This window comes from Drosophila guanche, unplaced genomic scaffold, assembly GCF_900245975.1.
Source record: "Drosophila guanche unplaced genomic scaffold, DGUA_6, whole genome shotgun sequence".
Taxonomy (NCBI): domain Eukaryota; kingdom Metazoa; phylum Arthropoda; class Insecta; order Diptera; family Drosophilidae; genus Drosophila; species Drosophila guanche.
The window spans coordinates 3,022,269-3,047,600 of record NW_022995753.1 but is presented as its reverse complement, the minus strand read 5'-3'; the positions used below and the strand labels follow the sequence as shown (position 1 = coordinate 3,047,600).

At 45.0% G+C, this 25,332-nt stretch overlaps 1 protein-coding gene across 1 annotated transcript; it reads right to left on the bottom strand.

Annotated features, from left to right (window-relative positions):
• Window positions 1-19,134: 19,134 nt before the first annotated feature.
• On the bottom strand, window positions 19,135-23,234 carry LOC117588457 (probable cytochrome P450 6v1). The gene is made up of 3 exons (XM_034279743.1): window positions 22,183-23,234; window positions 20,014-20,835; window positions 19,135-19,617 (listed from the first exon to the last, which is right to left on the bottom strand). The coding sequence occupies exons 1-3, from the start codon at window positions 22,648-22,650 to the stop codon at window positions 19,339-19,341; spliced, it is 1,569 nt and encodes a 522-aa protein (XP_034135634.1). The 5' UTR covers window positions 22,651-23,234; the 3' UTR covers window positions 19,135-19,338.
• Window positions 23,235-25,332: the final 2,098 nt, after the last annotated feature.

Sequence of the window (25,332 nt, the reverse complement as noted above, 5' to 3'; positions counted from 1 at the left end):
TTGGCCCCCAGATGGTTGTAATAAAGTCATATATCATATCAGCGGCTACTTTGAAATTCCTACTGGGCGACACCATTCAAATCATTGAAAATCTAGAAAATATATCAGGTACATAAAGCGTATTATTTTGTATTGATTGGCTTCCACATATTGCGCTTTTGATCGCGTTAGCCACATCTTTTCTGGGAATTTTTTGTAAGATTCAGAGGAGAATACTCTCTCCTTCGCCATCTGCTCTTTATCCGAGAGGAATATATTTTAATTAGCTCAATTTACTATGCTTCCTCCACTCCTTATCGCCACGATCCCGAGCTGCCAGTCACTCTGATATTCCTCTTTCCGGCGCCAACTTCTGAGTTGTAACTTTTGGCTTATATCACATTTATATAGCATATTTATATACAAATGCGAATGCATATGTATGGCTATACATAGCACGCTTCACACACACACATACACACATACACACATGCAGTCACTTGAGTTTTGATGGACAGACAATGTACAGATTAAAGCTGGAAATCCGTTAAGCCCGTCAATGCGCCCTTAATGCGCCGAATGCGACCCTCGTATAGCCCGCGGGATAACAGGAATCTGACAGGGTATCGCCTCGAGTAGAACCAGTTCGCTCATAAGCAGAGCGAGAGCGAGATGGTAAACTAAGTATCAAATTTCATATAATTGGCGGCCATTTTGATCGGTGGCACATCCGTGGACAGATGCCGCACATGCCTGGCTCTTTGCAGTGTAGCGTGTAGAGCGCCTGGAAATTGGGTGGCAATTGGTTAGGTGTTTCCCCTCCTATCTCCTCGTTTCTCCACAATTTTTCCGCAATTTTCTCTCCCCCCTTTTTGTTGCATTTTTCTGCCAGCCTTTCCCCAGCTTTTCCGCCAAAACAGTGGCTCTGTGCGAGGGGAATGGCCATTGATCTTTTGGCTTATCCCTGTTGGGACGCCTCTGGCTGGGGCATTTCCATGACAACTCTTTTATTATTTTTTTTACATCAACAATTTGCACGCTCTTTCTCTGTCGGTCTTTCCCTCCTACTGTCTCTTTCTGGCTGGAAAACCAGAGAGCGCGCGTCTTTGAAAATTGCTCTGGGCTTGTGGGCTGCTTGTTTCATGTTTTCCTTCTGCTTGGCTTTTTTTCCACCCCAAAAAAGCTAGACGCTCAGCGGGCGATGGGCCATGGGCTATGGGCGGCAATGGGTGGTGATGGCGATGGCGATGGGGAGGGGGGTTGAAGAGGGCTTGTTGAGGGCTGCGGCAGCTGCGGCCACAAAACTAGTTTGGCTTTGGCTTTGCCAGAGTGAGACAGAGACAGAGCTTTGCCACAGAGTCTGTGTGAGTGGTGAGAAGGGTGATAGAGTCGAGAGGGGGTGGGGGGGGTAAAACCATATTTTCCACCCACTTTTCTGGTTATTTCTCTGGTTATTTCGGTCGGGCCCGTCTTACCATCGAGGCGGCTGGCTCTTAAGGGTTGCAAATCAAAACGCGGTTTGTTGGTTTGTATTTCTGGCCAAAGTCGTCTCGTAACTTTTTCAAGCACGGAGCATTCTTAGAAAGAGACAGCCACACAGAGAGAGCTATAGTCAAAGGGTGAGTGAGAGAAAGGGGCGGTGGTACACACACACACACACACACACACACACACACAGTGAGTGAAAGAAAGGGGGAAGGTTGGCAGAACACGGGAAAAAAGAAATAAAAAAAAAAAACGCGTCAAAAGGGAACTCGACATTAAAGAGTTTTCAGCGCCATTATTGACACTTGGGTTAACTCCGTGAAACCCCCAGCCAGAGATACTACATTGATGCCCCACTGTACAGTGGAGTCGAGTCCCCAACCCACTTTCTCTCTCTCTCTATCTCTCTCTCTCACTGGCTTTGTCTCTCTGTTGCTCTCTGGAAGTTGTCAACTTGTTTGCATAATTGCCTTGCATTTTTATGTGGAACTTTGCGCAGTTTTTTATGCTGCCTCTCTTTCGCATTGGCTCTCTCTCTCTCTCTCTCTTTCTCTCTCTCTTTTTGAGTGTCTCACTCTTGGGGCTTTTGTGCGGGTGGGGTTGCGGGTTAAACCATTTGTTTGTCGTTGTTTCTGTGTTTGTGTGCAATTTTAGTTTGGGATTTTCGTGGCATTTTTGTGGCCTTTTGTCTGGTTAACCATGGTTGGTTATTGGTCAACACACACACGCACACACACACACACGGTCGCAGCAAGAGTGTGAGGGAGAGCGACACGCACGTACATTGAGCGGGTAAATGTGTGGAACCGCAAAAAAAATATTGACTTAAACCAAACTGCTTGATTAACTCTTTCGTAATTTCAATGCGAAACCATTTAACCAAAGGACAGCCAATTATTAAGAATTATGAAATGACAGATGGAAGATTCACTTTTTGAATGCTCTTGCTGATCTGTTGCTGCTATGGCAGCTTTACGCTATACCCTGCCAAGCATCCAAACTACTCACCAGTAGTAGTAGTAGCATGCTCTTCTCTCTGCCAGAGACCGCAGCCCCCTCATAAACGACAAACATTGCACGACTTTTTTACACCTTAACCGCAAAAGAAAAGGCAAGAGCAAAAAAAAAACAATACAAAAAAATTACCGTAAAACAGATCAAGGCAGGACAAAGGATCATCTAGGATATGATGCAACAATCGCGGCTAAAAAGTCAAGGCGCGAGACAAAGAGCCACAGGGCCGAGCCGTTTGTTGACTTCCATAAAACATTTGCTCCAGTTTTTTGACCAATTTTTAGTGCAGTTTTTTGTGAGCATTCCGTTTTTTCTTTGGCCCAACAAAGGACCCAAGCCCAGGGCGTACATCTAGTTCGGGGAAACTGCGACCCGGCTCGAGGATCCGCTGAGGCAATTACAGCGAAATGCAGAGCAAAAATCTTGACTTTGTTACAGTTTTTTTGTTGTTTGTTTGTTTGTCGCTTGTTTATTGTATCTTGCTGCCAGTGTCCGTTCCGTGGGTGTCTTTGTAGGCCGGAATCCGCAGTGTTTTATGAGCGGCTTGTTAAAAAAAATCATAAAAATTATTTAGATCTAGATCAGGTCGCAGGCCCAGGCCCAAGCCCATGCCTTCGCCTCATTTGAGGCTCATAAATCTCATCTCACGGAAAACTGACCTACAAATTGCACCAAAAAACATAAAGAAACAAAAAAAAACCGAGAAGGGACACAAAAAAAAGAAAACGATATTGGAGAATTCTGAGAACAAAGTGTCCAGCAAGGACTTGCGTAATAATTTGCATGTTTTTTCGTTTCCAACGACTCGAATTTTTTTTTCTCGATTTGCATCGCTGCTACGGTGTAGGGCCACTCGGCTTCATTCATGACAGAGTAGATGCTGGACTCTAAGGACCAATATTGCACTACAAAATTACCTAAGAAGTGTAAAGCGAGAGCATCATAAAAGGCAAGCGGACAAGCGGACAGGACAGCGTTTTGCTTACGTAAGAGCCGGAGCCGGAGTCGTAGTCGTAGTCGGAGTTCGAGTCGGTGGCAGAGGAGGGGATGCCATGCTGTGATTGTGTTCTACTTTTTTGCATGTTCTGCTTGTCCCTTAATAAAACCTCCATAGAAATAGTATTTTTTTTTTCAGTTTAAAAAGTTTGAGAGGAAGATACGAGTTCGCAGGGAGCTGCACGGGATTCGAAGTAATTGAGGCGTGTGGTGTTTTGCGGATCTTTATGATGGATTGATGCCTAAACGACTTCTGCTGACCTCATAAAAATTTCCCAAAAGAAAAACACAGCACCTAGAACGAGAAAACAAGTCCGTGAGGAAGAAAAAAATGAGAGATGCACTAAAAATTGGTCAGGAAACTGGAGCACAGGGTCCTCCTGTGTATCTCAGGGCATAGGCAGCGCAGCACACAAAAGAGGGAGAGAAACAACTGAGCGAGGCTGAGGGAGTGGGTGTGCAATTCATTTGCAAAAATGCCAGCGCCACCTGCTGTTTATTGCCAACATGTCGCGATTTTTTGCTGTCGTCCCCCTATACACATGTTCCGCCCAGATCTGCGAGGGGCGATGTTGGGTTCATTCTAACCCCCAGAAAACGAGAAGCCCGTTAAAGCCAGCAATGCCAAAAACAAATGAAGGAAGCGCACAAAGAGCATAGGCTAATGTTGTGTGTATACGAGTGGAACCAGAGAACATTTTCTGTTGTGTAAATAATTTGAAATTTTATTTGTCAACAAAAAATGACGAAATTGGACCATAAAAAAAGCGCGTAGCAAGCGATCTATGGGGCAATCCGAAGAGCGGCAAATAACAAAATTAGCTGCATTCTGAACAGAGTTTTCATCACTTGACAAAGCAAGTTCTGGTATTATTTAACCCAAAATAGACTCAAATCATTCGCCCCTTTGGCATCCTTGGAACACTTTGAATGATTAGTAGTTAGTCTATTCGATTTGTTGACCACAATCGGTTGGAGCAATGCAAATGCCCGGCGAGGATACATAATCACAGAAGGCGCAACAAATATAAAATATAAAAATAACCCAAAAATATAAACTTTGATAGATTGTATGTTAGGGATTTTGTAAATCGAATGGCCTACGATATCGACGTGTTTCTTTTGTGATTCATTGAAGTATTCCCCACCAACCACCAACCACATGGAAGTACTCCCCCGCGAGTCGTGTTTAAAATCCCCTTTACAGCTACAAAGAATGTAGCGCATAATCGCGAGAAATGTTGATGTTTCTGTAATTTGTTTGGCATTTGTTTTGGGTGCGTGATGCTCATTTGTTGGGGCGTCATAATATATGGTCTCCGATTGCATAAGGCCCTTCAGCCACCAGCCCACTCCAGGTATGGGTAATACCTCTTCGCTTGGGCTGTTTGTATGCTTAGCATGATTGCAGGGCGTGGGAGGGGACTCTAAGTTGGATGGTTTTTGTATGCAAAACGTTTCGTGTTCAGTTCGGTTGCTGTTGTTGTGTTTGTACTACCTTCGGAACACCCTTGTGTTATCCTTTTGGCCGGAATGGGGTCGGCTACGGGGAACGGGGTGGCTGCAAGTGCTCAACACACACACCCAATCCTTTTTCTTGGCCATGTTCGCTGACACTTTCGCGTTTGGGCTTTGTCAGCAACGTCCTTGCCGGCTGTCATTCCATTTTGCATTCACAAGGAGCCCAGAAGAGGGCTGGTTGAGGGAAGAGGACGGGGAAGGGCCAGGCCAGGAGCTAAGGCAACAACACTCAAACGGCACAAAAGGTGATTGCGATTGCGAATTCCGTTGACGTTTTTATGGCGCATTCAGTAAACCAAACAATTGGCAAGCGCGGCAATGGCAAACGGCAACGGCAACTCCTTCGCTCGTCGTCGTCGAATGCAAACAGACAGACAGATAGACAGACGGACGGACGGGCGGAGAAATACACCAAAGCCAACACACAGACACTTACCTTCTATTGTTGAACTCCACACGGAATACACGGACGGGGACGCGGGCTAGGAACTCCGCGACAGTCGAGCATTTTTCCGCCCAAAAGAAACAACAATGGCAAAAGGATTTGCTCAAGCATGAAGCGGGCCACACAACCCACACCAGCACCAGCACCAGCACCCGCACACCCTTCCTTCCATACGTTTTTTGCTTATCCACTTTTCTCTCCAGTCTTCTCTCCTGTCTCCTGTCTACTTTTGTTTTTTGTGCAAATTTTTATGGTTTGTTTAACAAAACGCAACGTTATATAAGCCCAGGAAGGAGCTGAGCTGAGCTGAGCTGAGCTGACTTAGCCAGAAACAGGAAAAGGGCAAATATCAACAGAAACCTCTGAATATGCACACAAGGATGAAAGGGCTGTGCAGGTCTAGCCGTTCTATCGGAAGGAAGAGGTGAAATGTGAGGGTTAAGTGTTAGCGGGAAAGTGTCCTTGACTCCTCGCCAGTTTGTCAGTTCGCCAAAATATCCGGCGAAAGTTGCAACAACAAAAAATTAACTCTAATGGAACTGACTTTCATGGGAAATCTATTATCTAGCCAATGATCATGTAATGTTGGCACAAAAACGAACACCGTTTCTCGTTCTCCTCTGCATTATGTCCAAGGCTTTCCACAAACTAAAAATGGCTACAAATTATATTTCATGGAACTTCCTCTGTGGCAAATTCTTTTGGCATTTCCAGAGACTAACTGCACGGCGGGAAGGGGCATTTTCCACACTTGCCACACTTGAAGACGATAAGGGTTTCGAGGCAGATGATACCGACACGAATACTGGCCCACCGGCAGCTGATGGGCAGCGGACATAAATCCAAGTGCAAGTTGCGCAAAGCCAAGTACAAATAATGTGAATCGGCTGTACAAATCGCGAGATATTTTTATCCCTAATAATATTGTTATCTTCTTGCAGAAGATGCTCTCAATCTTTGTAAAATGATTGGCCATGTACGAGTATGCCAAGCAGATATGTCAACTGTCTGTCCCTCCTCAGCAGGAGCATCATTAACATAGCACCCCCCATTCCCAAACATTCCCATGTCCATGTGTGTCCCATACTCAAGTGGCCACTTGGCTTTGGCACTCGTGTAAATCTACACAAATCGCTCGACAAATTTGCCATAAATCCAAATCATTTGCCCAGATTTCTCATTTCGCAAAAATGTCAAATGCACATTAACCTACACAAACAACAAAAGCGGGAAACTTTGAATGGGATAGTGAGGATGTCGATGTCGATGTCGATGTGGATGAGGCACCCGTCGTCGCACATAACTATATGACGGGGGATGAGAATGAGATTGCCAAACACCAGCAGACACACACAGACACACAGAAAATGGTCAAATGGAAGAGCCGTGCGAATTACAAAATTGAAAATATGACAACACACAACGGAGGGTCCTCAATGGATTGGATGCCGGACCTAGGACCAGGGGTCTGCTACTGTCCGGCTGCTGCTTAGGGCGCTCTTCCTGTGCTGTGCTGTGCTGTGCTGTGCTGTCCTATCCCATTCCATCCTTCCGGCCTGCCAATATTGTCAATGCAGCTTGACAGGCAGCAAGGCGAGGCTGATGCCGAAACAAAATCCGATTCCGATTCCTATTCCTATTCCTATACCAAGCGGAGAGCTGTCAGTCCATCTATATGTATGCTGGCCATCCATCCATCCATCTCTATGGCCAGGCGGCGGCACAGCAGCCCAACAATTGAACATATTTCGCTGACATTTTAATTAATTTGACACTCGTCCGCACGTTTTGGTTTGCAGCCCATAGCTGGCCATTGCCAGGGCTGGATGGATGTGGATGTGGATGTGGCCCAGGATAAGGGTATTACGCGGCATTTGCCACATTTTTTGCCCGCCATTTCCTGGTTCCTGGTTGCAACATTTAATAAAACTTAATCACAAAAATAAATGACAACATCGGCAAGGGAGGACGAGTGCCAATATAAAGCTGTGGAAATACCTAAACGGAGGATTATTCCCCCCTACGAGGGAGTGGCTGATAAAGAGAAAAGTATTCAAGAAGTGATTTAATCGATGGCCTTGAAAATTAATTAATTTATTAAGACATTCAAATTGCGAATGTGAATTGAAATATTTATTTAAAAGGCAATTTGAGAGGTTTTATTATTACTGTAAGAAAGTTCTGTTCGTATTTTCGAGTGTTGATTTCTTAGCCGGATTACAGCATTGTTTTCCATTTGAAAAATATCAATTTGAATGTTTTCAAAACTTCTCTAAACGCTCCTCCCCCCCACACACACACGCAGACAGCCCGATTGAACCCTTTTCAGGATGTGTTTAAAGTGTTTTGTGATCACTTTCGCTGTGATCCCTGAAAACTCGGTCACGGGCGCGTCCAAAGTCAGATAATTAAAACTTAAACCCTTTGGCATGGTCGCGCCTTCCTCAACACATTCGCAGAGGTGTGCGGGAGATCGGTTCTCTCTTCTCGGTGCATTTCAATTTCGCTTTTGGGTTCGGGCGAAGGACAGGCACACACACGCCCACATCGTCACCGAAAACGCACTAAGTCGGGGCCAGGGCCAGGGCCAGGGGCAGGGCCAGGGCCTGGGACGGGCGCAAATGTTAATTACCAACTTTGGATAGCGGAACCAAAGTAAGCCACACTTTCCGGAAAGCCGGACTAAGCCACACGGAGAGAGTCAAAGGATTAGAGCCTGGATCAGGTCGAGAAGTCACAGATCAGCAGCGATCTGTATGTCTGCCTCGCAGCAGCCCCGATATCGAGGCGAAAGGGGTGCGGCTTTGTTTTCAAAATAAACAAATTGCAAATGCACACGAGATCTGATCCGATCCGAACCGAACCGAACCGATCCGAGAAGAGATCGCGAGCGAGCGAGCAGAGCGCAACTGCAGGACAACGGTGGCAACGCCCCCGGGCTCATGTGTGTGTCCTTGCCGGCAACCGCGGGGGCTGCCTTAATTGCCTGCAACTAATTATGAATAGGAGGCAGCAACAGCAACTGCAACAGCAACACCAACAGCAGCACAGTGTCAGAGGCTCAAAGCCTCAGTTGTGGAAAGGAGTGAGAGAAAAGGAAAGGAGTAAGCTGTGCATGTCCAGGCGGTGGCAGACACAGACCTGCAGCCAGGATACTACTGTTTGTCCTTGCCGCGATTGTCGTCATTGTTGTTTGCAATTGTCATCTTTATAGATGATGCCATTGTCCGCTCAGCCGCCGCACCCGTTAAACTCGGCCGGATTAGTGGGAGAGCGCGAGAAAGGATTAAAGCGAAATTAGAAAGGATGCGGCAGGTAAAAGGGAGATGAAGAGCAGCACATGGACACAGCACCAGGGAGCGAAAGAGACAGCTTGAAAGTAGGAAATTTCTATGCTCGAATTCAGCGAAATTGTAGTTTTCTTTCCTTTCATTCCATGGATTTTATTCCTTTATGATAAGGATAATGTTTGTATCAAATGTGTTTAGTTTTAAACATTTTCCACTATGAATTCTACAATCTAAACTTGGGGAATTCCTCTGTTGAATATCCTTAAATTCGAAGACAGCAGGACAACCCTTCATCTACATTCAGCGCCCTGTGTGGCTGATGAATATTCAGCAGCTTGAAAACTTTCGGGGTACAAATTATATCACTCCCCGCCCCACCCACAGCGGATGGGGCTGTAAAAAGAGCGCGAAAGTGAAAGTGAAATTGAAATTAATCATGCGGGAGCGTTAAGTATTTGAAAAACTTGAAAACCTGTTCAATTATGCAAGCGTTGGAGCTGATGATGAACTTGAGGTGCTCCTTCAGCGCCACTCCTGCCACACACCATTAAGAGGGCGACAAATTCTCATCATTAATGCATGCCCCAAGTAGAGAGAGGGGGAAAAAAGAGTTGTGGAAATTAAAGCGCCCGTCCCCAGAGCCAAGTTTCATTGCCACTCGTGTTTGGTGTGAAAGGAGATTCAAGGACAGCTCGAACCACGTTAAGAACCTTACTGCCAGTTCTCAGTTCTCTCTGCTTTCGGTTCTTTTTTTTGGTTTTGGTTGTATTTTTTGTTGGCTCATAAAACTCCACCGCTTAATGCGGCGCTTGTCAATAATCAATTTTCGCTGAGCCGCTTCGCCTAATAATGCCAATTTATTTTCATGGCGTAAAAAGAGTGGAACCCAGAACCAGAGCATATCAACGGAAGGGGTTGCTTCACAAAGGGGTTATGGCCAGGGGGCAGGACAGGCACACACATGTACACGTGTCCTGGCAATTTATCTGTTTGATTTTCAGCTATGGAGAAGTCGCCTGGCGCTCTGTCTGGCCTTTGCCAACTAAGTCGCGTACAAATCGCTCAAGATAAGCGAATCGACATCCGTATGGGAATCAATTTAGAAGATAGCTCTACATATGCATCTATGGCATTTGTATGTATGGGAAAACAGTGAAAAGACAGACAAATAGAGGTATGGGAATATCTGAGATTTCAGATTATTTACATCGATGGAACTTGGTAGAAGAAATATGTATGTACATATGCAACATATATATATATATATGTTTGTAGCCTCGTACACATTGTAAGTCGCTCAAGATATGTTCGAAAATCGGTAAGAGTTAATAGAGATTTACACCGATATTTAGGGGGATTTATAAAATAGATGAAAATCACTCGAAGATGGAGTTTTAAGTGCATTGCAATCAATTGTAGAGATTAAATTCGAATCATTTGTATATGGATATTACTACCAATATTTGTACGCTGCACAAACATTTTTATTATATTTTAATATTTAATTTAATATTTAAATATAAATAAAGATACATTTCAGTATCGAGAGTTTCGCAGTTTCAATTATTTGCTGCATTAAAACTAAATCTTCTTTTTGGTCAAATATCAAACATTCATTCTACTATAATTTCACAATAAAATGTCTTAATGAAAGAAACACTCTCTGAGGAAACTACTTGCAAACAATCATTCATACTGCGTGCGAGTCACATTTTCATCTTAAAATTCATAAAAGAAGATTTTCCCGTTTTACAACTGTGTGGAACAAGGGGACAAATGTCTGATTCTTCAGTTTGAATGTCCCAGTCATGGGGTTTGGCTCGGGAGCTGCCGAGAAGTTGAGAGTAACATCTCCATTTGGCAGATGGGCCCACCCAAAATGCTGGCTAAACTCTTTTGTGGCCAGAATGGTGGTGGCCGGCAGCAGCAGTTAATCAATGGATGGCCAATGGCCAGGACAAAGTCCATGCAGGTGGGCCCTCCGGCAAACGGTCCTCGAGTGGCTGGGCCCATTGATGAGGTGACAGGGCCAAAAAAAAAAAGAAGAAGCTGAAAGAAAATGGCCAGGATATTGACTTCATTTGGCCACACGCACAATCCTAATGACAACAATTAGTCCAAAGAAAATGTAAGTCTGTAGAGAGAGAGAGGGAAATGGACACTGCTGGGTCTCTGGCGGGGCAAGTGCATCCAGTGAAGGGCAGCAGGAGACTCGACAGCACTCGAACAACATAATCAGAAACGGCCACGTGGGGTGCCCAAGATCACCAGCCAGCAGCAGCCAGGACCAGCCAGGACCAGCCAGGACCAGCCAGGGGACATGCGGCGAAGCGTGAAAAGAGTGAGAGGTACAAATGGCGCAAAAATTGCAAAAACGGCATGAGATTCGACTGCGACTGAGAGACACTTCAATTATGAGTAAGGTAAATATTTGTGTAAAAACAACGCAACAGGATATCCATTGAGGACCTCCCCCCAACCATCGAGACTGTGCAGGGAGAGAGAGGGAGAGCATTATCAAAATGTGCCCATGTGTGAGTGTGACTCAGTTTCTGGGCATTTGAATAACTCAATTTGACACAAGTCAATGGATGAGCAGCCGCCGGGCCACCCCGGAAGCCCACTAGAAATTCTACAAACGGCCGTAGATAGCCAGCCGTATGTGACTCTGCTCTGATGGTGGTTGTGCTGCTGCCAGGATATCCAGGATATCCAGGACTACTGCTCTGCAAATCATTGCAATCCCTGCGTGCAGCTGTCCTTCTCTGTTGACAGGAGTCAGCGATTGTGAGTGCGAGTGCGCTGCCTGCCCTCCATTTACGGCTAAGGATCAGTTTTGGCAAGCGTCTGAAATTGCGTAAGCCATAAAAATGCAGGCCAGGCCGGGACAGAAAGACTTTGGCAGAGTTCTGCGAACAAGGAGCCCCTAGGAGTACTTCGCGTGTCAGTCTAAAAAACTGCACGCAACTAGAAGTTCCACAAGTCCCATAAAAAAATCACAACTATGTGTGCCCAAAAACGAAGCAAAAACAAAAAGGATATATCCATCCACACGCGTGCAGGCCGCATATAATAAAACCAACAAAAAAAAAAACAAACACAAATGCCAAAAGAAAGAAAAATCATGCAACAGCAGCCTCAGGGGGAAAATTCGCGGAAACTTGCACCCAAAAAATTGACAAAAAACGTGAACAAAATTACGCAAAATGCAATCGCGTGTGCCGCGCGGTCCCTTGTAAATCAAATAATAAAAAAATAACGAAATTTGCCTTGGTTTCGGTATGCCTTGAGTTCAGTTTTTTAGAGTTCTGTATCTCAGTTTTTTTCTTCTATTATATTTTTTGGCTCATTTTTTTAGCGCGAAAAACGAAAAACGAAAAACAGAACCTCAGCAAAAAGTCGCTCTTTATGGCTTGAGCAACATTAGAAGGATCAGAAGGTTTATGGCCGAGGGGACTAGATGATGTAACCGTCGAAGGAATGCGCCCTCAAATTGCATACACCGTGTGGGCCGGGCCATAAAGCCTTGGCCAGGGCGGCTAATGAAGTGCGACAGGGAGCTGGAAAGAAATTCCATAAAAATGGAAGCAGTTTTTTGCCAAAATCTTCTGGTGGTCATTGTTGGCCTTATCCTTTTTGTATTGTTCCCAATTGCTGGCTCAATGACAGCATCCAATTAAAACACTTCGCAGAAATCCTATCCGGCATTAGGCTAATCCTCTCCTTTAAGCCACGGCATCAAAGGCAGCAGAGGCAGATCACACCCGCCTCGTACGTGGCGGCGTATGTGCCACTGAGGTGATTCCCGGCTGCTGTTGCACGGGGGTCTAGTGCCGTTTGACATTTCAGATAATCGAATGCAAGCAACTCTGACCTCTAGATGCTGAGAGAGGGGGGCGCAAAACAACCCTTAAGAGTGTGTGTGTGTGAGCGAGTGTGTGCCTGGGAGAGCCGGAGCCATATAATTAGTGTAATTACCTCAACAGCCTACTAAATTTGAGAAAAATGCAAACAAAAATTAAGAAATCACAACATTTATATCCCCCTGTCAACGAGGCCAGGTTCTCGCTCAATGCATTCCGTTCCCCCTCGGTCCACACAGAGCCTGACAATGGGCAGACATAGAATTTCAAACTCGGGCCTGCCGCTGGTGCTCCTTTTTACCCGTCCCCCCGTCCGACCGTCCAAACAATTGAATCGACAGGCATCTAATGACAGGGTGGATTGCAATTTTTCGCTTTAATTTCAGTGCCAACTTCTGTTCGGTTCTGCATTCAGCATCAGTTCAGCAGCTCGTTCCCTTTACGGTTTCTGTTTGCCGTGAGTTCTTTCAGAAGACGACGCATAAATAAATGAAACTTTGCAGTTGCATTGTCAGCATTCTCAGCCATCCACAGAGATTCGTTATAAATTATTATATGTGTGTACATTGCCTGCAACTTCCGCCTTAGATCTACCCCTTCCATGCGAGTACTGGCTAATTGTGAGGCGGCATCAGGCAGATGATGGGCAAAAAAAAAAAAAGAAGAAATAAGCAAAACGAGCAAAACGCAATCATTAGCGCTGCCTGCACAAAAAAGTGCCCATCATGCAGAGGTACAAATGCGTGCCTGTCTTTTGGGCCATTTACATGGAATTCTCGGGATCCTTTGCTTGCAAATATTTTGGCTCAAGCATAATTAACGCCTAATGAAAATATTTTGGCTGCGGCAAAACTCTTTGAAATCCACACAGACAGGAGCTTCAACCATCCAACAGAAAATTACCAGCATTGTCTCATTTTCTCTTTTCATTTTTTAGTGCGAAAAGTTACAAACGAAAAGATTCCCGCTTGAGTTTTGAAAAATGTTAGATTGCATTTTGTACTATGAATAAATGTTTTGATAATATTCGAGACATCACAGACTGGCCATCGGCTCATGAATTAATAATTTAAAGTAATCTGCTGTTCGAAATAAATTTAAAATTGCAGTAACATTTTTTTTTTGTAATATTTCAAAGCCATGCAGCAGCGATGGCTTCCACGAAGATTGAAGTGCAATTTCCATTCATTTTGTACAAAAAAAAAGAACTAACTGTGAATTCCAATTAAAGTTAAATGCACTTGGGTATGCTTTGGTTATGTCTTTCTATTAGCAGCAGAAGACGCCAGAGAAAAGCCCATGAAATTTACCGGACACAGGCCACAAATCTTGATGGTCTCTAGAAGTTATCAGGAACGTTTTTCCGAGGTCTGGGGGAATGGGATGGTGTTGGTGTTGGTAGCCCATAGCATTACATTACTAAGTAGCAGCAGAAACAACAAAGCCAAGAGGAAAAGTCAGCGGGGAAGAGGCCAACCGGAGGCCAGGGCCAGAGATTGCATAGAGCGTGGACTGGATTGGAGTGGAGTGGAGTGGAGTGGAGAGAGATATCCCAAGGCGTTGGCATCGTTGTCGGCATTGTCATCAACACATAACTGTCAACTATATCGTAGTTATAGGGGGTTGGTTCTTTCAATTCCGCTCTTTCCCGGTGGTTAAATTCAAATGCGTATAGTTTCAGTTTCAGTTTCAGTTGTTCGGGGAGGATTTGTGCGCTCCGTGGCAAATGACCCACAACAGAGACATCGTCATTAGGACATCAAATGGGCCCAATGGCAGCCGTGAAAATCGTACAAAAATCGTCCAAAATCATCAAAATGAAATGCATACAAAGTGAAATTTAACAGTAGATACAGCATTATGTATGCAGATTTGTATGTTGATGTTTTGTAAGAGTTTCAGAGTATTCAGACAGACCTCGGGATGACATATTTTATGCATTTGGCATTTGGTTGAAGTGGCGCCGAGCCGAGGCACAAATAAATAAGTAAAATCCTGCATAATTTATGCATTTAATGTAAACAGACAATTTGGCGCAGATTTCCCGGAGATTTCCCAACCGTAGAGGTGGTTGCTTTGGTCGCCATTGAAGTGGGAGAGCCAAGAAAATTACGTAACGGCAACATAAGGTTACCAGTGCGAGGGCAGATCGAAAAGTTGCCCCCTTTTTTTTATTGGCAAAGTTTTCACCGATTGTTAAGAATTAGTTGCTTATGAGATGACGGTTCCTAAACACAAGAAATAACTTTTTAGAAGCAAAGAAAATATAAACAGGAAGAGGAGAGTTTTTAAGGGTGTCTCCTGAATCTCCTGATATTTCATGTCAAGGTGCTGCAAAGATGGATAAATAAATGCACAAGAACCATCAGTGGCCAGCCAATAAACTTGCTAGTCAACCCACTGTAAGTTTTTAGGGCTGCTGTTCAAAAAAATGATTTTAGTTGACAGCCAACAGTCAGCGCCGTGTCAGAAATCACAAGAGCAGCAACAGGAAAAACCGGAGAAGGAAAAAAATGAAAGAAAACCGTACAAGATATTGGCTGGGGGATGGGACTGCTACTGGGACTGAGACTGGGACCAAAGAAGAGACGACGGGGCAGGCCAGGGCGGCACTTGATGAGCAAATCAGGGCCCGAGCCCATGGTTCATTGACGTAGCAAATTGGAACTTCCTCTGGGAGCAACCAAAAAACGAGAGCTGAAGAGAGGGCAATGGCAATGGCAATGGCAATGGCAATGGCAATGGCAATGGCACTGAAGATGATGATGATGATGAGACTGAATGAGAATGATGTAACTCCCCGAAGGAGTCTCTTAAGTAGCGCCAGGTAAGCGGGTGAGCCAGAATGGGCTACACACAATGGAATGGCATAAGCGGAAGTGCAGCGGGCTGTGGAAAGTATCTAAGAGATGCGCATATTAATGGCACTGATTGTGCCGCACAGATAAACGAAACGAAACGAAACGAAACGAACCGAGGAGTGGAGAGCAGAGAAGAGAGCGGCTACTTGAATTACATTTACATGGCCTGACATGTCCGATGACAACCAACCCGTCCTAAGCGCATTAAGATGCGAATCGAGACGAGCATCTCCTCCATCTGGATCACTTGCAGCATTCCAAACCATTCCATTTCATGTCATTCATTCATACATACATATGTACACATGTACATATGAACGATCTCACCCATTCATAAAAATCAAACAAGACGATCTGTCGCGCGCTTTTGTCCAGCATTTACCCTATATACTCGTACTTGTCATATTATGACAATGTTGGATGGGTTTATTTACCTCGGCACCGACACACAGACTCTGGATGCGATGGATACCAGGAGATAGAAATGTGCGAAACGATCATCGGCAGCATGGAGATGAGCTCGTAAAAGAAAAAACAGCGCCAAATACAGAGCACATCAAAGACGATCCATTAATAAAATGAAACTGCACTTTGTTGCAGCTACTATGAACCGGATGGCTGCTCCGCAACAGAACTGAGACAATTAGGCAATAGAAAAACTGAAGAAAAAACTGTACAAATAATTGAAAATAAAGTCAACTAATAAACTACCAGAAAACTGCATACAAAATCATAAGTACTCTCCTCGAAAACCATCGATTCCATTTTGGTTCTCGATTTGCTTGCTCTGCTGCTGGGGCAGTGGGACCGACACCGACACCGACACCGCCGCCTCCACCATTCCCTACCCTACCCCGTTCATTAATAATTATTAATCATAATTCCCCTTAATGGCGGGCGTTTAAAAACTGTTCGAGCGTCTTAATTGGTTTTGCTGCTTGGCTGCTTGGCTGAATGCCGGATTGTCGGAGATGGAGGGGCGGCCACGGCCACTGGCACTGGCACTGGCACTGGCCAACTGCTTGCTAACTGCTTTCTGAGCCAACTTCCGCTGGCGAGAGCCAGCCATTTGACATGTGCATTGGATGATTGAGCTGCAGTGCGAGTATTTCCAGTAATTTGGGCTCATTAAAATGACTTCGAAAGACGGGGGGATAGGTGGAGAACTCACAGAGGGACGCTGCAAGTGTCATTCGAAAGGGAGCGCGCGACATGTGGGAAATGAGCAGTAAAAAAATATAAAACGAATGGTAAAAGAGATGAAGAGGAGCAGAGAGAGAGAGAGAGAGGGAGAGAGGAAAGGAAATCGAAAGACAATAGAATTGCGGCGGCGGCTTTCGGTAATTGTTGGCGTTGGTCATGGTGAACCGTAACAACAGCAACTGTCAGAGGCCGGTCCCAGTCCTATGGATAGGCACCGCCGCGAACATATGCATGCATGTACATATATCGTACTTAGGAATAGCGAATTCGAACCCTACAAGTGCCCAGTGCCCAGTGCGCTGGCTGATCGAAGCGGAACACGTGCGTGGGAGCAGAGGCTCTAATTAGGGCCTTTAAACAGCTGCCTCTCCCTCGTCTCGTTTCGTTTCGTCCCGTCCTGTCCCGTTCAGTTCCTCCACACTCCTTCTTGACCCTTTCCACATTCGTGTCTGTCTTCCTTTTTGGCATCTTTTTGATGTTTGCGTAGGTTTATGTAAATTATCCCTGAGGGCCAAGGTCCATGTCCATATAGACCATGCTAGAGGCGCAAATGATTCCTAGAAGGCAGCAACTGTAGCTGCAAAGACAACTCTTTCCCTTCATTCACTTTACCAAAACGCAGGTTATATTCATTTGCATAGGAAACACACACAGCTAACAGAGGAAAGAGATCTAACGTGTTTATATGTGTGTTTATATGGCAGGGGAATGTGCACATATTTATCCAGGGCAGGGTGACGCAAAACATCTGAGAACCGAGTTCCACAGAATATTCAATTTGGGCTTTGGCAGTCCCTCAAGAAGCTAGAGAGCCATAGGCTTATAGAATCCTCCAGTAAGTCTACGTTTCAGTTCAATTAAGATTCCAAATCAGTAAACAATAACCCTCATACTTATTATCTAGCCTAGTTATTCCGCCAGTTCCAGGGCAGGAGACAACATGGGAGAGAGACTGAACTGGAGTTGGACTATTGGTAATGCGACTGTGAAAGAGCCTTCCTACTGCATATTTGCTTTTGGAACCTCCTCTCACTGGCAGGATTGCTTTATGACATTGCCGTAAACCCTTTTAGCGGCGTGCGCGGAAGGACCAAACAACACAGACACTCACACATAAGAGAGTGAAACAACAGAAGAACACCATGAGGAAGAAGCTGCTAAAGTAGAGGAAGAAAAGGGACCACCCATGCCCCGGCCCCCGCTTCGGCCACTGTTGATTTTTCGCGGTCTAATAAAAACAGCACAAAACAACAAAACCAACAAACCAACTAAATAAAAGAGTTTGTGCGGGGTTTTCCGCTCAAAGAGTTGAGGCCGCTCGCGGCACATTGCACTCGATTGCCGCCGCTCACTTTTCCACGGAATTCACGAAAACCCTTCGGTTTTCCGCCGTAGCCACCGCCACTGCCGTTGCCGTTGCCGTTGCCGCCCGCCCGCTCAACCACTCTGGGTGTGAGCATTTGCATAACGCCGCTAACGCTAACGCAGAAGCCAGCTCTGCCAGCGTCAGTCAGCGTTGAATGGAGCTTTCGAGTGGAGACCAACAGCTGTGGCTGGCGGAGCTTTCGATTACTGATAAGAGGGGGGAAATACTCGAGAGCGGTGATTGAATGAATAAATGTAGGAGCACAGGTGAGCGGGAGCAAGGTAACTACTTGTAGTGCCCCGCGAAACCGGTTCACACTCGATCCGATCACTTGAGTTTTGGACTAAAAACTAGCATTGAGCTTTAGGGTGGACATACCTGATTTGTACCACCACAAAAGACCATACGTAGAGGACGTATCCTATTAAATGAAGTCACAAATCAGATCAATCCATTGGATCATGTATGTTCATGGGCATTAATTGTGTTATTTAAAATGGACTAGAAACGTAGCTTAGATGTGTACATATATATTCAACATATTTAAACTCGTTTTTAGAATTAACAAAATTAAACATATTATAAATACATGCATATGCATTTATATTTAATTGATATTAAATTGATTTTAATTGAATTTAACTTCTCTAAATCTTGTGTTTCCCTGCTTATGGTCTTAAGTCTTTCAGCTTAGGCCTTTGCTCTTTTAATATTTCTGTTTATGTTTGTCTTCCCCTTTCCATTTATATATTTTTTAGGTCAATTTTTAAACATCTTTTTGGTCCACTCGAATGCACCACAGAGCACTTGGCCAGCCCTGGCAGAGACAAACAAAATACATGAACGACTGTTTATGAGTCTTGAGTGACTAGTCTGGACCCAGCCCCAGTCCCGGGCCGCCCCACGCGATGACGTAGTCTCCCATAGTGCAAACGGAACCACATCGAATCGAACCCGCCCGCCGATCAGGCCACCCGGCGCAAAAGCAAAGCCAAAGCCCAAAGCACTCGCACTCGCGCGCTGATAAGCTATCAGCCATTGCCGCCCCCCCCCTAGACCCCTTGGTCGTGGGTCCCGCCTTCTCGATGACAATAAATAAAGATAAAATGCATAACATTTTCGTTGCAAAATACAAAAAAAAAAGAACGTAGCAAAGTTTATTTGAGGCATGCCCTCGTATATACAATGTGGCAAATGATGACGACGACGAAAATCACGATGATGACAAAGATCCCCCCGCTAACGATGAGCGCGGCTGGCGGGTCGGGTCGGGTAGGCTTCTGCCAATGATAGGGATGATGATGATAAGGCGGCGCTATAAACATTCAGCGACCTTGAGGTAAATGCGGTGTTCGCTGGCCAAGAGCGCGAACTTGGCATCAAAGCTGATGCGCTCGACAGTCTTCTCACAGAACTCGACCCGGTGCTGTCGCAAAAAGTATATGAGTCCCAGTTTTATCTGCAATTGGCCAATCTGCGTGCCAATGCAATGCTTGGGCCCAGCGCCGAACGGCAGATACGACATCGGGGCTTGATGCGATTTATTTTCGGCGCTAAAGCGTTCTGGATCAAAGCGTTCCGGATCCGGCCAGTACTGCAGAAATAGAGAGATTCAAATTAATTTGTGACGGATTCGTAAAATAATCCCCCCATTAACGTTGTGTAATTCTACTTTCTAAACTAAAACGTTAAACGAACAGGTTTCAGATAATTATAGAGCAGCTTGACGTGGCCAGTTGCTCCTATAGACACTTGTTGGTTCTTGTTAGAAGTTCCTAAACCCATCTAAAATATAAGATAACAAATTTCTATAAATTTTTGTGGTAGCTGTTCTCTACACTCGATAAGATTGGGGAAAACCAATTGGAAGCAACATTTTGACAACCATCTTAATGGTTATGCCCTCATGCCATCAACAAATACTGACGAGCGAAAAACAATAGCTACATGGGCGCTAGATATTTCCCTAATTTTGGGTCTGACATCTCACCTTTGGGTCATGGTGTATGGCCAGATTGGATATATAGATGGGCATGCCGCGGCGGGCATAGCACTCGGCGTGCGGACGGAGCGAGTAGAAGCGTTTCTTGTTAATGGGGGTGCACTCGCGCTCAAGCAACGGCACGATGGGGTATTTGCGGAGTGTCTCCTCGACGATCATTTCAAGGTATTGCATCCGGGTGATCAGCTCGTAACTGAGCGCTCCGGCCGGCGACTCCTGGAAGGTCTCGCGTATTTCGCGCCGGAGCCGGGCCTGCATGAGAGGCTGCTTGGCCAACTCGTAGAGGGCAAAGGACATGCTGGCTGAGCATGTCTCGATGCCAGCCACCTCGAAGCTGGCCGCCTGGGCGGCCAGGAAGTCGCGATGGTGAGTAAAGTGGGACTTGTCCTTCTGCAGATCCGCCTCCTTCTTGAGGGTGAGCAGCATCTCGATGAGATCGTTGCGCAGGTCGCCGCCACGCTCCCGCTCTTCGATCACCAGCTGGATGACACGGCGCAGAAACTCCGCATGCGGCTCCGTGAACAGTCGGGGCCGTAATAGCGGCACCAGCTTGGGCAGGTAAAAAATCACGAAAAAGTCGATTATTCGACGCACATTCGGCCGGAATATGTCTTGACAGTGTGAACCAATCTCCGATTGCGTGCTCCGCAGGCTGTACGATCTCAGTCCGAAGGCTATGCTAGCGATCATGTCCGTGTTATACAGGTCGCACACGTCCTTAATGTTCACGATCACACCGCGTGCGGATGCGTCGCTTCTCCGCATATCTCGCGTCAGTCTTTTCAAATACCACTCCAAATCGCAGCCAATCTGAAAATAAGAAGGAACTATTAGAAATTTGACATTTAAGATTCTATTTCAATATCGTATACGCTCAGAATGAATCATTTTTGATGCCATCAAGTTATACTCTTGAAAAAACTTGCATATGCTGGATTTTATGGCTCAAAAACTACGAGAACATAAAGTTTGAGATAAGATTAAGCTACATTCAAATGTATAAAGATATAATAGATATTACATAGCTTTACTAAGGTCAATCTATAATATCTATCTTCATGGCATGACTCTATCTAATAGCTACCAGGGGAACGAAAGGGTATCTATAACTTGCTTACTAAAGTTCCCCTTTCATTCGTTGCTCTGAATGTTTTCAACAAAGGCTTTCCTGCATGGGGTTACTTATATTTTGATCATTGTGCAGAGGAACAAGTTTGCCATTACACCAGACAGCACGATTATAGTTTTTTTAAGGGTTCACGAAGTTTTTTTTGGTTGCTTAATCTGAGAAACTGCTTTTGGCACTCTCCAATAAACTTTCTGTTGCGTTTCCCCAAACTATGAGTGTTTTATTGTTTACTTTTAACAAACACAAAAAAAAGTAACACCTGTTCATATGACACAGGGCTACAAAAATTTGAATTTCAAGTGTTTTTCGGATCATCCAAAGGTATTTTAAATTAATATTTTGGAAGCACAGAGAAAATATATGCATGGTAGAAATGATTTTGCGAATTATGATACAAATAATTAAGTTTACCTAATTGTTATGTCTCTCGGCTTATAAAATATTTATAAATCGCATCATTTTCTCTTTTCAAATTTAGAAAATGTAATAAAACTAAAAGTCTTTCCAAATAATTTTTTAAAAAAGAATGGCGATTACAAACTCTGATTAAGTCTTAATTAAATTATTACAGAAATTCGCCTGCTATACATATTCAAACCGGAACTGGGCTTTTTCTGTTATCGAGCATCTACTGTTTGGTATGTATATATTCTTTGCGGGCAGCATTCGATACTTTGTGACCTTTGATAAGAATATTTGAAATCAACACAAGAAAAAAATATACACAAGAAATGCAAAAAAAATACGTGTGATGATAAGGCGAAAACTTTAACAGCCTGAAGAGCCTCTTTTTTATCAGCGTGAAATGGCACCACTACACTTCTATGGCAATTTTTGGTGTATATCATAAATAAGTTTTCTGTCAGTTCTTTCCGTCTGACACACATATTGTCTCAGCGTGAGAATATATGCTTCCGCACCGTGAATACTAATTTTGTGGGACAGTGTAGGTTTTAAAAGTTCGAGGGGGGCGACCAACATCGAATGTTAGCCTCTCTCACTTTGTGTCTCCCCTTTCTGTGACTCACCTCCTCCATCAGCGAGAACATTTGCTTAATCTTCGCCCCCGTAAAGGCAGGCGACAGCCTCGTCCGTATCTCCCGCCACTCCGGCTGCTTGGCGAAGAAAAGATTGAGGGAGCCCATCTTGTCGTGCCGCAGATCACATTTGGCGAACCGATTAGAGAAGCTCACAAAGTCCTCGACGAGGACGGTGCGCACCAGCGACAGGTCCCGGATGAGGAGTGCCGGCTGGTGGAACAGATAGATGCCCACGATGGGCTCGTTGCGGAACCGCTCGTCGAAGTAAAAGCGTCGCAGCTGCAGTGCGAACGATTCCTCCAGGCGCAGCACCTTGCTCAGGTTTCCCAGCAGATGTGCCGGCTGCACAAACTTAACGCGACGCCGCTGCCAGTAAACATAGGTGCGACGCGACCACACGAACACAGCTGTAAGGATGGTGACGATGGCCAGCAGAATGTTGGTGGAGTATACCATTGTTGCGGCGGCGGAGAGAGAAGTGATCTCTATGCTGCGAGCTCGGTTGCTGCTGGCGCCGACTTTGCTGCGACTGCGAGTGCTGCTACTACGTGGAATTCCTTGTATGTGTGCGCGTTTTAGGCGCGTTTTTTTGGCAATTAAATAAATAAATACTTAACACAATTATATCACATTTGTAAAAAAAAAACCACTAAACGCTAACTATGCGACGAAGAAGTAGCAGCAGCGCAGTGGAAGTAGTCGAAGAAGAAGCAGCAGCGTTCGCAGCAGACGAAGACAAACGACGCAAAAAGAGTCGCACAGAAAGAGACGCAAACGGACAAACACACACACACACGAACAGATAGAGAGAGTACAAAAACGCGGAACCGGAACAAAAGAGAGCGTTGACCAAATAAAATAATAGTAATAATAGTATTTATAAAAAAAAGCACTAGTAAGCACCACAACGACGCCGGCACGACAGGCCCCAAAAAGCAACAGAACTGGCCGAGATGCCGACGCCGCTGCCCAGCGAGTGGTACTGCTATCAACAGGCAGCGGCAGCGACGCCGGCAGCATATCAGCAAAACAACAAAGAAACAACAAAAACACAAAGCAAAACCACAGCAACCGCAGCGGCAGAGAGTAACCTCAAATGCAGAGAGTAGTAGCAGAGAGCAGCAGAACAGTTCACAGTCCACAGGCAGCCGACGCCGATGCTGACGCCCCCATCATCCCATGCTGATTAACCGCAATCGTGTTTGCGGGGGGCAGAGAGTGGCATTGCTGTGATCGCAGAGAGACAGAAAGAGAGAGCGAAGCTGTAGAATTGAACTCGCGACGCGGTGCTTAGCTTGGGGCACATGGCAGGGCCACAGTGGGATCAAAGTCGAAAATACTGTTGCCATTTTCTTAACAAACTTCGACAGTGAAAATTAAATATCAACAATATTAGGAAAATTGTTAAACTATATAAATTCTAGAAATAAATAAATTTTGTAAAAAAGCACTGGTGTTAAGACGTTTGCTCTACTGTACGATGTACGTTGGGCATGCAGTAGAGAGCGAAATAAAATGCGAGCTGCAGAATTGCAGACGCGGTCGCTGTTCTGCTTTGTTTGCTGGCACATGGCAATCATTCCACAATTGAATCAAAATGGAAAAAAAAGACAATTTATGCAAATGTGTGCATAAGTAAGGAATTTTTGCAATTATTTTGCAATGGGATACAGCAGAGTAATAGTGTTTTCCATACGTCTGTTTGTATGAAAGCACACCCCCAACACTTTTTCCCACTGTACAAGAACCGTAAAGAGCACAGCACAAAGTAGACCGCAAATAAAACTGACGATTAAAAGCAAAATAGCGATAACAATAGCAGCACAGAGACGGCGACTGCGTCCGCTGGTGCTCCACGTGACGACGTTCCCAACGACAGCGACAGCGACAGCGAAGAGAGCGCAAAAAGTCGATTTAAAAATAAACGTGCGATTTCTCTTCAACTTTTTTGTTGCTGTTCACCTCTTCTCTCTGTGCTTATTCTTTTTCTTCGTCTGCAGTGTTCAGCTGATTTTGTTTTTCTTTTACGCCGGCAGGGCTGCCAGAGCACACACTACCCCGACCAGGGCTGGACTGACTTTAAAAGCAACACTGAGCGGAGCGTCATTGGGCGCCAAGTTTGATTTCTGTAAAAGTTTTTAATCACTTTTCGCCTTTTTCACTTATCTTTCATCGTAGCAGAACGAACCACTATTGTACATCTCTTCCCTCCATGCAAAAACGGACATCAGCACTTCCTCTTCTCCCCTCGGACAACAACATATTGTGCCTGCATTCCTTCTCCCTTCAAGGACAGGAAAAAGGAAGCTCCATTTACGACAATTGACAGACATTTGCACTTTCGTGGAAAACTTTCACATATCTCAAGATTTTTCCGCTGCTCTCTACCTCCCATTTTCCACTTCTCATTTTCTGATGGCTTTATATCTGCCATTCTCTTTCACCTCCGTTTCTACACGGATAAGAAGTGTGCCGCAGTTACAGTTACAAATGTGCAACATTTCCGGTGTGGCGCCGCTTGGGGGTTAGCCAAAAACTGTTTTGGCCACATTGATGGCTACATGTCGTTGAGAGAGGGGGAGAGAGTGAGTAAGAAGTGGTGTGAGATATTGGCCGGGGGCGTGTGTAAAGGAGTGGAGTCTTGCTTTGATTAAATTTCACGCACGACCGCCACTTGGCCAGGGCTTTGGTGGGGGGAACAGCGGTTCCGTTTGGATTTGGGGACTTTTTGGGCAGAGCGACAGTGAGAGAGCACACACAAACACACAGAGCCACGCGTTCGCATTGACATTTACCGCTGCATTTCGATTTGCATGTGCCTTGTGATGGTTGTGTTGTAGGGGGAATGGAATAGAATGAAGTAGAGGTAACGATACCCTAGCACATGAAGGTATAACTATTTTAACTTCATCTTAGTTCAACAATCAACAATCATTATACACGTTCTCTTTATACAAAAATACATCGATTGATGTATGATGATTGAATAACTTCTAAATGTTGTAGTATTGCAGCTCGTATGAGTAAAAATGAAAGTACAAATGCATGTACCCATCACAAATACTTTTGTTTATAGCGTAACTAACAGTTTGGTACGTGAAGTTGGCATTTTCTCTCCTATTTGCGATGTCGCCTTGT

Bases quoted from the DNA above. Each gene is read 5' to 3' on its own strand.
- LOC117588457 (XM_034279743.1), bottom strand. From the start codon at position 22,650: ATGGTATACTCCACCAACATTCTGCTGGCCATCGTCACCATCCTTACA. The intron at 20,836-22,182 runs GTGAGTCACAGA...TCTTATTTTCAG, and splicing joins TGTTCTCGCTGATGGAGGAG to ATTGGCTGCGATTTGGAGTG. The intron at 19,618-20,013 runs GTGAGATGTCAG...CTATTTCTGCAG, and splicing joins CCATACACCATGACCCAAAG to TACTGGCCGGATCCGGAACG.